At 44.9% G+C, this 14,783-nt stretch overlaps 1 protein-coding gene across 2 annotated transcripts; it reads right to left on the bottom strand.

Moving 5' to 3' along the window:
• Nucleotides 1–1,100: 1,100 nt before the first annotated feature.
• LOC134947682 (glutamine amidotransferase-like class 1 domain-containing protein 3, mitochondrial) lies at nucleotides 1,101–12,656 on the bottom strand. 2 transcript variants are annotated; one of them, XM_063935651.1, is made up of 4 exons: nucleotides 12,615–12,656; nucleotides 3,551–3,722; nucleotides 2,727–2,928; nucleotides 1,101–1,403 (listed from the first exon to the last, which is right to left on the bottom strand). In XM_063935651.1, exons 1-4 carry the CDS (start codon nucleotides 12,639–12,641, stop codon nucleotides 1,211–1,213), a joined length of 594 nt encoding a protein of 197 aa, XP_063791721.1. In that variant the 5' UTR covers nucleotides 12,642–12,656; the 3' UTR covers nucleotides 1,101–1,210. The 2 variants fall into 2 exon arrangements, with proteins under 2 accessions (XP_063791721.1, XP_063791720.1); XM_063935650.1 differs by lacking the exon at nucleotides 12,615–12,656 and adding an exon at nucleotides 6,128–6,319.
• Between the last annotated feature and the right edge of the window lie 2,127 nt (nucleotides 12,657–14,783).

Below are 14,783 nucleotides of genomic sequence, written 5' to 3'. Positions count from 1 at the left end.
CCAATGTGTGCTGCAATTACTGTGGAGGACAATGTGTGTTTAATTACTATAAGTGACAATGTGTTTAAATGGCTTAGGGGACCATGTGTGTGTTTTTCCTGTGGGATCCAGTATGTATTTTTTCCCCCCTATGGTGGTCGATGTGTTGTTTTTTTATGCTCACAGGGTACAATGTGTCTGTTTTTGGGGGACTGATAGTCTGCCTTAGCAATTTTTAAATCTTGTTTGGTATGCTGCGAGTTCGAATTCACTGCTCTAAAGACATTATATAAGTTGACTTAATATTGGTTTCAAAGAACATGAGACCCCTAGGAACCAGCAAATAATGATCCATTTATAGTTATGTACTGTGAGATTCATGTGCTTGCCTTTTAGTCACAGTTTTTATTCATTTGAGCAGTTTGTGGGTTTAGATAACATATGCATATATGTAATTTATATGTGTACTCATTTATATTTATTGAATAAATGTATTTTGCTATTATTTCCAGCTGCGCTCACTCTGCTATCCTCAGGTCTTGATTTAGCCTGAAGCTGTAAGAGGAATGGCGAAGCCCCAGAAAAAGTGGCTACATGTAGGAGCCCTAGTGCTCTTCAAAGGGGACTTGCAGAGTAAAAGGGGGGTACACACTGAGTTGTGTGCTGAGCGATCTAGCACAGACTGCTCAGCACACATCTCTACCCCCACTCAGCACACAGTGTGATGTGTGCTGAGCGGTTGGAGGGGATGGAGGGGCTGCTCACCTTACACAGCGGTGAAGTGAGCGACCTACTAGATTGTGCCTGCATGCAGGCACAATCTAGAACCGGCGATCGCTATGGGCATACACACGGAGAGATCCGTGCTTAATTTCTAAGCAATCTAGTTAGATTGCTTAGAAATTAAGCATGGATTTCTCCATGTGTACCCCCCTTACACCATCAACTTATAGCAGGCGGCAGTGCAGTCTTAGGGCTGCAGTATTTTAAAGATTCATGCAACTCACAATACAGATGTGGAAACACAATGTGCAGATGGATCTTTAATCATCTGTTTATGGCGTAGTTATGTGTACAGACTGATATTCCAAATGAAAATAAAAAGCACCAGAACCACCTACTGAATATCAAAATGACACTTTATTCTTCTTAACAAATAAATACACAATTCACTACAATTAAGTTTTAACTACATATTACAGCTCAGCTGTATTCATTTCCCATTACTAATTTAAGTTAGCTTGAGTACATCTTTAACCATTTCACCGACGCCGTCGAAGATCTCATGTATTGGGCTGTTACACATGAACGCGCTGGTAGTGACCAGTTTATTTTTCTTGTCCACATGAACTTCATGGACTTGTTTGTTGACATGTTTACAGCCAAGCTGTGTAATGGCTCCAGCTGTTCCTGCATGGGGCCACCTGCAGAACAGACAAGTGACATGAGGTTACAATAGTGATAAAATGACAGTGTAAAGTACAATACAGAGGATTTCCACATTCCCAGGATTTATTATCGTGGTTCATTATACTAGAACTAATTACTTCTTTCAGAAATGGGTGTCATGTGGGTACAGTATCTGGCTGATATAAAGGAAGAGGACATATAGGGAATTATTGGTGATTTCCTTTGATCTATATGACACGTTCTAATTTTCTAGTTCAGATATAGGTCACATGAGGATAACAGGTGTTTAGTAAATGCTGGAGGTGCAGGTTCTGGTGTTGGACAAACTGTTGTCCATCTTCCTTCAATCACCTCCCAGTTTAGGGAATGAAGTAAAGATATGTGGACAGAACTGGACTGGGACTAGATACCAGCGCTGGTGTTTGAAGTACACAGGCCCACCTGCTGTGGGTTCCAAGCACAATTTTGCTGCATGCTGGTGGGACGTTGTTTGTGCAGTAGGGGCACATTGACATCTGGTTGGGGGTATTAGGGACAAATGACACCTGGGGTTGTGTTAATAGTAGGGGCACAACAGTTAGTGGTAGAAGTAGGGAGACATAGCAGATGGGTAGGGGGATAGTAGTATAGTAACATATATACTAAAGCTTTGGGAAGTAATAGAAATAGGGACACAACAGCTGGGGGCTGTGTATGCCACATTAGTGTCAAGTTCTCCATAACACTGTGTGCGTAAAATAGGGTTTTTTTTCTGTTTATAGTGAACAGAATGTAATACTCCTAAATCATTATATACCATGTAAGAGCAGAGTCTACAAAGGGCTGATGACTAACCTGTGCTTACTCCTCATATGTCACAATGCCTGCCCTTCTTTTTCCTGTGTTTATAGTACAGAACCAACACAGGCTCTTACTGCGTGCTCCAAATGGACGGCCGCTGGCACAGCTCAGTTAGCTGTGCCACATCGTGTCACAGTGGGGAGATGGCCCTCAGAGGCTGCGTCTGTGGATCAGTGATCCAACTGGTGATGGGCAACCATCTAAGAGGCATTTGCCCACCTCCTAACTCAGCAGTGCCAACCAGGCTAGCCCATCTGGCAGAAGCACCGGAAGGCCAGTCCAGCCTTGCATGTGGATAAACAATTGATCGGTTTCCAGAAAAGTGATGGTACAAGTATTAATAGCATTCACCCTGTGTATCAGTTATAATACTATCAGGACCTGCTTGTCTTTGTAGTGGTGTATACTGTATATAGCTCTGATTTGAGGTATGTGAAAATCTACTAAATATAAAAGGGAATTATGGCCTTGTAGCCACACACATTGCTGAGACATACTTGTCACACTCTGTATCGCAGCCAACAGTGACTTCACACCCAGGAAGCAGCTTTGCAGCCAGCACAGGGGAGATACAGCACAGGCCAATGGGCTTCTTAGCAGCATGAAATCCTTTAATAGTTTCTTCAATAGCCTTTAGAACAGAACAGTCCTTCCCTTTCACTGCCCAGGTAGAGAGATTCTTAGCAACTCCGAAGCCTCCTGGATAAAGATGAACAGGGAGAAGAGAATGAATAACTCTCCTCACACACATACATTTCTTACTACTGTTTATACAGATAAATCATTGGCCCTCATTCCGAGTTGTTCGCTCGGAGTTTTTCATCGCATCGCAGTGAGAATTCTCTTAGTGCGCATGCGCAATGTTCGCACTGCGACTGCGCCAAGTAACTTTACTATGAAGAAAGTAAGTTTACTCACGGCATTTTCATCGCTCCGACGTTCGCATTGTGATTGACAGGAAATGGGTGTTACTGGGCGGATGGACGGCGTTTTAGGGGCGTGTGGCTGGAAACGCTACCGTTTCCGGAAAAAACGCAGGAGTGGCCGGAGAAACGGTGGGAGTGCCTGGGCGAACGCTGGGTGTGTTTATGACGTCAGCCAGGAACGAAAAGCACTGAACTGATCGCACAGGCAGAGTAAGTCTGAAGCTACTCAGAAACTGCTAACTCGTTTGTAATCGCAATATTGCGCGTACGTCGGTCGCAATTTTAAGAAGCTAAGATTCACTCCCAGTAGGCGGCGGCTTAGCGTGTGTAACTCTGCTACATTCGCCTTGCGAGCGAACAACTCGGAATGAGGGCCATAGTCTGTATTACTGTACCTGGTATGATGAGTGCATCATAGTCACTGACTTTCAGATCTGTAAGGTCCTTAATGTTTCCTCTTGCGATCCGCGCACTCTCTGTGAGCACATTACGCGTTTCCTCAGTGGGCTGTCCTTTCACATGGTCCACAACATGCATTTGGTCTATATTGGGTGCGAAAAGCACATACTGCGGAAGGAAGATGGATAGAGCGCTTTATTACACTAAGAATATGGGCACAGCCTACATAGTAACATCAGAGGCAGACACACAGTAACATGGGAAGCTAGTGTGATATTAATGTATACAGGGCAGTGTCATACTACTCTGAGAGAAGCATTAAAAATCCTGGTCGCACATAATAACTTCCCCTGTACACGCTGTAATGTCCATGTCCCCACCACCTAGAAGTGACGCAGAATTGGGCAGCAGGCCCCCCTCCCACCTATGTAACATTGCATTGTAGAACATCTTTAGTCACCATAGCTAGCTATACCATTAATGCCCAGAAGTGAAACATGTGACAGTGGTGGTCATTCAGAGTTGTTCGCTCGTTGCCGATTTTCTCTATATTGCGATTAGTCGCTTACTGCGCATGCGCAAGGTTCGCAGAGCGCATGCGCTTAGTTATTTTACTCAAAAGTTAGGTAATTTACTCACGGCATAACAAGGATTTTTCATCGTTCTGGTGATCGGAGTGTGATTGACAGGAAGTGGGTGTTTCTGGGCAGAAACTGGACGTTTTATGGGAGTGTGCGAAAAAACGCTGGCGTTTCTGGGAAAAACGCAGGAGTGTCTGAAGAAACGGGGGAGTGTCTGGGCGAACGCTGGGTGTGTTTGTGACGTCAAACCAGGAACGAAACTGACTGAACTGATCGCAATGGCTGAGTAAGTCTCGAGCTACTCAGAAACTGCTAAGAATTTCTATTCGCAAATCTGCTAATCTTTCGATCGCTATTCTGCTATGCTAAGATACACCCCCAGAGGGCGGCGGCCTAGCGTGTGCAATGCTGCTAAAAGCAGCTAGCGAGCGAACAACTCTGAATGAGGGCCAATATCTATTAACTGGTCAAGTTTTGGGGAAGGGAAAAAACAACAAAAAACAGATGATATTTACCAGCCTACAGTATGAAAGTCATCAGTTTATTACTCATATAAGCACTGAAAGGTGCCAGTTATCTGGCTTATTTACTGACATAGTGTCTCCTCACAGATGGCTTTAATCACTCTATTTTATATTACTGCCTATTCCCTACTAGGGAAGGATGAGACAGATACACCCCCACCCCTGAATACTACAGAATCCATATTGCACAAGGACGTCTCCTGCATACCACCAGTGACTCTCACCAGTGTGCAGCATTTATATTAGTGTTGGCAGCGGCCAGGATTAGCATGGAAGCACAGAACACCTCCCAGATAATCAGGGAAGAGGTTTCTCTTTTTCTGCAGAGTATGTACTTAATAAAAGCCATCAGTCACAGAGGTGACGAGTCCTCTTCATAAGTATGGCTGCTGAGACTATCAAGTCTGCCAGTACTTCAATTCAGTTCTGGTATGAATGGTCGACCACGTTAAGGTCGACCGTCATTAGGTTTACCACTATTGGTCGACATTGACAAGGTCGACCTGGACAAATAGTCTACACATGACAATGGTCGATATGGGACAGATTGACACATGAAAAGGTCGACATGGATATTTGAACTGTTTTTGGAGTCATTTTTTCCATAACATGACCAGGAACCCCAATTAGTGTACCGTGTCCCCTTGCATGGCTCACTTCGCTCACTATGCTACAGGCAACATGTCTCACTTCGCTACCGCTGCGCTCGGCACAGGTTACTATTCCCAATCGTAGTCCATATGGATGGTAAAGTATGAAAAAAAAAGTAAAAAATCTGTTTTTTGTTTTGTTTTTAAAGCCATGTCAACCTTTTCATGTGTCGACCTGTCATGTGTCAAACATTTTCATGTGTCAACAATTTGTCCATGTCAATGTCAACCAAAAGTGGTCGACCTAGTAACTGTCGACCTAAGTAGGGTCGACCTGCTAAACGGATACCGCTCAATTCATATTTTGTAGTGATGAGTGGATTCGGTTTTACTCGGTTCTCAAAACGGCATCTTATTGGCTATCCAAAACACGTGACATCCGTGAGCCCATAAGATGCCGTTTTGAGAACCGAGTAAAACAGAATCCGCTCATCACTAATATTTTGTGATTGCAGCAACATAACAGAATCACTGAATAAGAAAGTTACAATAAAATGTAGCAGAGATATTTGGGCAATAAATAAAGGATTACTGTAAATAACAGGGCAGGTTACAGTCCGGACTATTACTGCGCAGTAATGGCGGTATAGAGTACTGATGTAACCGTGCAGTAACTTTATAATAAGCAAAGTAGTTCAGTATTTGCAGGTCTGTGCAAAGGTATATTCAGGTAAATGTTTGAAAAAAGAAAATCAGTAGTAAACTACTATTATGACTACTCACACTATTTAGAATATAGAGTCTTATTAAATTGTCAGTATTATAGACGTCCACGAGCTCTGTGCAATGATACATTGTCCTGTATAATCTTTACTCACCTCAGCACCAGCTCTGCTCAGATGCACCAGCACAGCAGAAGACTCGTGGATCTCACTGCCATCATACACCCCGCAGCCAGCGAGGATCACTGCCACCTTCTTCTGGGACATGATGATGAATACAGGACACTGGCAGCAGGAGCTTGTAATACCCAGTAGAAACACGACTGCTGGGGAGACAGTGACTCTGAGATCTGTGTGCGATGCCTGCACCTTTATACACAGAGAGGGGGCGTGTCTGGGGAGGATCCCATAGACAGGGAAATGATTGCAGCTATTATTCCACTGTAATTATCCAGCTAGGTAGAGCATGGGGTTTTCCCACACTGTGTAACCTAGGGATGAGTGTAGCCTAGCCCCAATTAGTATTAATTAGTCTTAACATACTGAAGTGAAGCTGTATCTGAGCAGGTAATACATTTTATTAGTAAAAGCATTACTTCTTGTAATTGTCACAGTTTTGTGTGTAAGTATCTGACATCTGGATTTTCCATATTTTTTATTTATGGTATCTGACCACCGATCATTCCCACATCGTTTTAACAAGTAAAAAAAAGAGTCACAGGGAAAAGTGTATCCCATATCAGGGCCCAAACTAGGATTTTTGGCGCCCGGGGCAAAGCAGTAATTTGGCACCCCCTGTGCACACAAACACACACTTTGGAACCATGTCAAAAACACAGTAATAAACATTTGGCAAAGCGACAAACAGCACCGTCAGGGTGCATCCAGCACACATTCCCTAGAAAAATGGATAGGAACACAAGAAAACTAACATGCACCTCAGATACAGTATTGTGGGGGACTCTGACTGGCCAACTGCTGTAGGACTACAAAGACCAGCATGCCAATCAGGACCTAGGGCCAATTAAAGAGGAGGAATACCAACTTTCTGTGTAGGGGACACACACAATGTGGGTTATCCTGGCTGCAGAGAGGAGTCCCTAGGACTGGCTGGTGTTATATACCTGATATAAGCCATGCAGTCACTGTATCACACACACACACACTGGGGGGAGGAGGACTCCAACTGGCCAACTGTTGCAGGACTACAAAGCCCTGCATGCCAGTCAGGACCTAGGACCACTCTTTGGGAGGCATCAGCTGTCCTGGTGTATAGAGACCTCACCTCAGACCAATTATCATCTGCTGCTGCTTCCTCTCACACTTTCCTTTTCTAGTGGAGCTGCTATGCAGGAAGGGGGAGGTACTGAGCAACAGGGCCAGGGGCAGATATAGTTTATACAGGCACAGAAGTGTGTGAATGGCCACCCCCACCCTAGTCGTAAAGTGTTCTAGTTGCTGGGGGTGTTTTTTTTCCCAGGAGTCCACATTGGTGGTACTGAGGAGCGGGGATCTGCACCGAGGGTTCAGTCTGGGACCCGGCAATAGGTAGCCCCTTAGGGTCCTGTCCTCATCAGGTTGAGCTGCAGGAAGGGGGAGGCGCTGGGGAGCAGGCCTGGGGGCAGACAGCATCTGCACAGGAGTGTGCGAGCGGCCATGGACCAGTGCTCGGGAAATGAAAGAGGGCAGCTGGAGAGTTCATGGTCATCGCCCCTGCCTCATTTATTAGCGTTCTAGTTGCCGGGGAGGGGGGAGTTTACCAGGAGTCCACGTTGGTGATGCTGGGGACCGGGTACCTGCAGCGAGGTTTCTTGGACCTGACAGAAGGGCAGAGATTAAGAAGGGGAGGCAGAGTACCCATCTCTGCGCCCTCTCAGATTCTGCACCCAGGGCATATGCCCCCTTAGCCCCCCCCCTCCCCCCCTAGTTGCAGTCATGCCCATATGTACAAAGAAGTATTGCTAAGCTGCTGTATGGCTGCTGCCCAAAGCAGGTGCCTGGCTTTCTTATATGGCAGTAACTACAGCCCAGGATACAGGATCCATTTACCTGGGGTCAAATGGCCCACATGTAGACCAGGCAACATTTGTGGTTATTCACTCATTGGATCATTTAACATAAGGATCAGCAATCCCTACTGTCATCTCTGTTCTGGCAGTGTTCATGTTAAATAATATGAAGACAAAGGAACACCTTAAGCAAATACTTGTGTGTATGTAACTAAAAATTATCTTGTATATTAATCTTTTATATTTTGTAATGTACAAGTGTAAACTGGTAACTTCAGATACCGTATGCTGCCCTGTTATATGCGCTGTCAGGATACAGAGCCGGCCTTAACCAATATGATGCCCTAGGCAAGATATTGGCTGGTGCCCCCTAGAACCGCCGCTAGTTCAGCAGGAGATGCCTGGCATGAGTCAGCTGGCAGCTCTGCTAACGCCGGGCGCCTTTTGTTTATGAAAATGCATCTTATTTGCATTACTATGTGGCTAGGATGCACATGCAGCTTCTGCTGATTAAAATGATATGCAGCATGCCTATATTCTGTGTGTGACTGCGGCTGTATCTGCATACGAAATGCTACATTATAGTGATTTCCAGGAATACACTGCAATATAGCATTTCGTATGCAGATACAGCCACAGTCACACACACAATATAGGCATGCCGCATATCATTTTAATCAGCAGAAGCTGCTGGTGCCCCTAAGCATACCAAATGCCCTAGGCATTTGCCTAGTTTGCCTATGCCTAAGGCCGGTTCTGTCAGGATATACTGGTCAGGAAATGATATTGGAGCTAAAACAGCTCAGTGGCAAATTTATATTTCTGTATCCTCTTTATGTGAGTGTAGGGATGATTCATGTAAAGATCAGAGTCTTCACTCTATACAGGAAACACTAAACCTGTGTTTATCTAGTGTTTCCAGCCTTGTAAAGTACCTGTATCATCATATTAACACTCCTGAAAAAAAAATCTGCATTGTAAATTAACATTTCTGCTACTATTAACCTCTGACATGGTTCCGTGAAGCTAATTCAGACCTGATCGCTGCTGTGCGTGTTCGCACAGCAGCGATCAAGTCTGAAGTGCGCATGTGCCAGCGCTGCAGTGCACCAGCGCATGGCAGACAGCCGACGGCTGTCTTAGCCCTGCGATTGCCTCTGCCTGATTGACAGGCAGAGGCGGTCGCTGGGTGGGCAGGCGGTGTTTGGCCGCCATTTAGGAGGCACAGGCCTGGCAACGCAGACGTGCCCGGACCGTTGGGGATGGGGGGGGGGGGGGGGGGGCGGGCCGCGGCGGCTGCATGACATCACATGCAGCCGCTGTGACCTGGGCAGTGATGAGTAGCTCCCTGCCAGTGCGCAGGCTGGCTGGGAGCTACTCCTACAGTACAAAAGCATTGCCGCTATGCATTGCTTATGTACTTGTATGACGGGGTAGGGCCTGACATGCGGGGCGGACTAGCCCAGTGCTGGGCCTCCCCCTGCATGTCAGGGAAGCTAATCGTAGATATGCTAAATGTAGCACATCTACAATCAGGTCTGTATTAGCCCCCGTGTCTCCTTTTTTCCGGGCAGAACAAACAGAAAATGTTCATATTCAAATACCACCAGTTACACTATAAGGGGATAATGAGAAAATAACCATCCTGCTAAAAAATAAATGAACTGTCAATAGTGTGAGCTGTAATCATCATCATCATAATCATCATCATCATCATCATCATCATCCCCAATGCTGCTCACCAGAATACATCTCATCTTGAGGCCTTATATACTGTTCTATTGTTATTGACTCAGCATTCGTCGGTCGGGTCACTAGTTAACATAACCACCACATAGCCTCAGCCCTTTGTGTCTCTCCAGCAGTATACCTCAATGTTCCCTACAGTGTCAACCCCTCCCATGTCTCTCCAGACTCAAACTTAAAGTGCTGACAGCTGTATTCCCATCTCTGTCTCTCCATACCACCCATCTGTCTCTCATTGCTGTTCTTCCTTTTTCTTTTCCCCATCCCCCTCTATGTTTGTGTTCCATCCTTAAACCCTCCTTCCTCTCTCTTTCATCTTTGTCACCATCCTCTCTCCACCTATCTGTTGGGAAGAAAGGGTTGCAAATGCAGTGGGGTCATGAGAAGTAGGGGATGGCAATCATGTGCGTAGGGAGGGCCCCAATGGGAGAGCTTGGTTCAAGACATTTGCAGCAATCTCTCGGGGAGAAATGAGGATATGGCTGTGTCTACATGACAGCCAATGAAAGCTGTGAGGGGATGAATGGGGCAGGGTCTCTATACAGCTCTCTATTGTGCCTGAAATTAGACTTATTTAATGTGTCACTGGTTCTCAAATTCGACCTCAAGATCCCAACCAGTTTATGTGGACAGATTAGGTAAATCAGGTGTTTTTAACATGAAGAATTTCCCCAATGCCACAATAGATTTGCTGATCATTGATGGTAGTTTCATTCGGAAAGTCTGATCGGTGGCTCTGATCAGCAGTTCTGGTCAGGTTGGAGCATAAGGGAACTGGCAGCCAGATGTATGGAGGCCTTTAGTCTAGTGTCTATTATACCATCAGTGACTGCAGGCCAGTGTTGTCTATAATCTGTATAGTACTGTACCTAAAACACACACAGTTCAATCTCACAGGTGTCTCTTCCTCATTATAGTCATAATAAGCATTCTTTTAAAGTCAATCTCTCTCTGATTTTTGACTATGGGTGGAGATGTATGAATCTTTTGTAATCCTTGTTTCCTTTCAAAAGAATTGAAAAGATTGAAAGCCAAAATATAGTATCTTATGGTTATACACTAGCACTCACCTGGGTGTCTAGTGGATGTAGATGTCATAAGGATCTCTTAGGTTGGGGAGATGAAAGACACGGAAATGAGGAGGCTAAGAGACACGGTAATGGGGAGACTGACAGACACAGAAGGATGTGTGACTGAGAGACACAGGGGAGGCTTATAGACATGGGAATAGGGAGACTTAGAGGCACAAAGGTATGGGGAGGCTAGGAGACATGGAAAAGGGAAGGTTGAGAGGCACAGGTGAAGTCTGGATCATAAGGGGAGGAAGAGGCTCTGAGAACAGGGGGAAGCTGAGAGACACAGGAGAGGATATGGATATGTGGGGGTTACACCATCTAAAAAGCACAAGAAGTTGCTATGGGCAACTTCAGCTGTTCTCTTTAGAAAAATTGATGCATTGCATACCCTCTATTTTCTGTGTATACAGATGGAACCACGCTAATCATGGCTCCTTCTGTGCCTGGGCACGCCCGCCCAGGTGCGCCTATTGCCGGGTCCGTGGTGCGCCTGCGTTCCATTCACTAGAATGGGAGCATCTCAGTGCGCTTCCGGTGTGACTAGGCGGACAGATCGCCTTGTCATGCTGGGAGCTCTCATGTGCGACGGAGCAGCCTCAGATGAGCGCGACTCCATCTGTATGTCTACTATACTTGTGTGTATTCTGAGTTAATTTTAAACAAGAATTTAGATTAAAAATCAAGTTTTAAAAGAATGGAGTTATATTGGAGAATATGTGCTGCTCACAAGCTTTCTAATAGCACCAATGGCCCCTCCTAGCAGTATTTACTATATATATTTATCAAGGGGCTCTGCTCATGCACTCTGTAATGGTTAGGCAAACCAACATGGAGAAGTTTCAGACATTGTGCTACTGTATAGAGCAGAGTGCTGAAGATCCGTTAAAGGTATAGGGCAGAGGTTCCCAAACTGTGTGCCGTGGCTCCCTGGGGTTCCTCGGGACACTTGCAGGGGTGCCCTGGGTTGGTGGTCCAGGACCAATTCAAATTATTCATGGTCAATATAATAGGCAGAACCAGTGCTGGTGGCTGCCAGTCATAAAATATGTGGCCAAACAGAAGCAAACCTTGTCCCTCACCACAAAACTGTCCCTAAGGATGACATATAAACGTGATCTACTTAATGTAATATTTCTTTCTAAATTTCTCAATAAGAAATTTTTGGCCTAGGGGTGCCGTGAAAAAAATTCTGATATTCTAGGGCGCCGTGATTCAAAAAAGTTTGCAAACCACTGGTATATGGTATTCAAGTGGATCTATCAGTGGCATCTACTGGTAAATAAATCTCAATTTTTAATGTAGTATATACTTCTTGTAGACTTCAGGCAGAGACATGCTAACTATAGATTCAAAAGGGAACCATTATAAAGTGCATTCTAATACGTTTTGCCAGAGGCATAGGGAGTGTAAGTAATTCAATGAATGATTGCATAATTAGCTGTGGCTCATTTTTCTAAAACATATGAATCATTTGGAAATTATCTTTTTAGAAAAAGCTTCCTTATATGTGACAATGGCGCAATAAAAATATTATATATAATTCTGGACCATGACATACAAGCAGCAGCACATTAATGCTTACACATAATTCCCTGCTATATCTGTTATTATTGGGCACAAAGATGATGAATTTCTGGGGCTCTAGATTGGTGTAACATGTCCCTGCCTTTGGGAACACATGAGGAATCTTTGCAGGATCTGACTTGTTAAGCTGGGTACACACTTGTCCAATCCTTAGCAGATCAGACTCCAGATCAGACTATTTATACAATCCTACTGCAGACCCTTCTACATCCAATCCTTGCTACACACTTTTTTCAGCAGACCACCAATCTTCATCTGCTGAAACAGTCAGCTGGAAAATAAATTTGGCTGTGAGGAAAGGGGATTTATTTTGGCAGTGGCGGCTCCAGAGGTGGGGCTGCAGCACAGTCCAAAAGTCAAATAGGGAGACCCACCTACGGCCAGTGAGTCAGTTTGAAATGGCAGTTGCTGTGGCTCCCCTATTTGAACTTTGGACTGCCCTGCTGCCCTACCTCTGGAGCTGCAACTGATTATGAGGAATTTCATTACAATGGTGACGAGAGGGAGGTTGAGAAACAATAACATAATTGTTGGATAGGGATAGAATTTAAGGTTTCCAAATAAGCTGCCCCAGGCTCTTTGAGTTGGCCCTGGTTACAAAAATATGGACAAGAAAAAAGCGTAGGGGGTCCCTGTATTTAGTGAAGCAGCACTGGACTCTTGAAGCTTACCCTGGTTCTAAAAATATGAGGAACAAAACAAGTAAGAATCCCCCATATTTTCAGAAGCAGCACAGGGCTCCACTAGCAGGGTGGTAATGCCACAGCCTGGGAACACACATGACAGGGTCCCATGGCTGAAGCATTAACCCCCCTAACTAGTCAGCCCAGGCCAGAGATTCATCGGGAAGTGGGAAACCCCCAATAAAGGGATCCCTCCTCTCCAGGGCATCCAAGGCCAGTGTTGAAGCCCGGGGCTATCTCTGGCGTCCCTGGGCTGTGGGTGGAGAGTTGTTAGTCCATTAGTGAAATAATAATATTCTCTTTTACATGAGAACTACATTGTCCCAGCAAGCCTTTGCCACATGCCAGTACATGCAGTTACAGTCAGGGCATTAAGGGCCCACTGCTGCCTATAGACCTCCTGTAAAATAAATATATTTATATATAAAAGGCAAATACCACTGACTCATCACAAAATCTCCTGAACAATAAGGACTAGACCCTTGAAATTTGGACAGTATGCTTTTGTGATGTAGGCACCCACTAAGAAGGGATTTTTCTAAATTCCACCCACAAAATGGGGGTTAAAAAGGGTGAGATAATGCCCTCCTCACAGAGGAGAGTTAAGACAGCCCACCCAGCCAGGGCTATAACGAATGCATGGTGTCGACGATACCAAGTCGGGAAGGGGGTAGGACACAATGCTCTGTTCTTGGACTTCCTTGCAGTGGCAGTTGCAGAGCACTCCATTATTCAGATAGGGGAGCCACAGCAAATGCCACCCTTAAACACTGTCAAACATCGCTGAGTGTGGCTCCCCTATTTGAATAACAGAATGCTCTAAAACTGCCACTGGCAATGAAGTGCAGCCTTATGGTTCCGGAGATTTTGTGAAGAGTCAGTGGTATTTGTCTTTTATATATATATGTGTGTGTATATATATATATATATATATATATATATAATATTTTTTATTTTTTTATTTTGTAACATGGGTATTGTAAATAAGGACTCGCAGGCAGGTTTTCTGATTACAACCACTGTAGCACAGCATACACAGGCTTGGGCATGGTCACATGGGTACATGCAGAAATTAAAGCAACACAAACATAAAAGGTCCTAGAACTTCCCTTGCTCAAAAGTCACTCTGTTGCAGTGGCTTGCAGCTACACATGCTATGCTCTCCTGGCACGACCAGCATCCACAGTCCCTGGCACTATCAACTGAGCCCCGCTCACTGGCCTCTAACATTCATCAGTGCAATGCATTGTGGGTAAATGGGATATTGAAACCCCTCTCCTGCACCTGACATCCTGCAGTCTCTGGGTGAGCTGGAGGACCCGGACCTCTGTTTTTCCAGCTGCAGCTGTGCCATTTAGAAAGCCTGGTATTATAAACTTCCACTACAGCTGCAGAATGTGCAGGCCTTGTTTTCTTCTCCCTTGTAGGGAGCTGATTCCACCAGAATGTGGGCTATTGTGGTGAGACACAAGCCCTCTCACCACAATATATATATATATTTCAGATATAAGTACTTAACCAACCTATTTACAGTCAGGAGAGGATAGTGTCTCAATTATCAGAGGATAACCTATCACTTGATCTAAACATTGTCGAACCTATCAGAGAGCAATAGGAGGAAAGGACACCAGGGACGTGCAGTCAGGGGAGGCAGTGCCTCCCTTGTCATTAATGATTAAAATAATACAAAGAGATACTTATGACACATATTCTG

This window comes from Pseudophryne corroboree, chromosome 8, assembly GCF_028390025.1.
Source record: "Pseudophryne corroboree isolate aPseCor3 chromosome 8, aPseCor3.hap2, whole genome shotgun sequence".
In the NCBI taxonomy this organism is placed as follows: domain Eukaryota; kingdom Metazoa; phylum Chordata; class Amphibia; order Anura; family Myobatrachidae; genus Pseudophryne; species Pseudophryne corroboree.
Note: the sequence above shows the minus strand (reverse complement) of the source record. Positions and strands in the feature narration are given on the sequence as shown.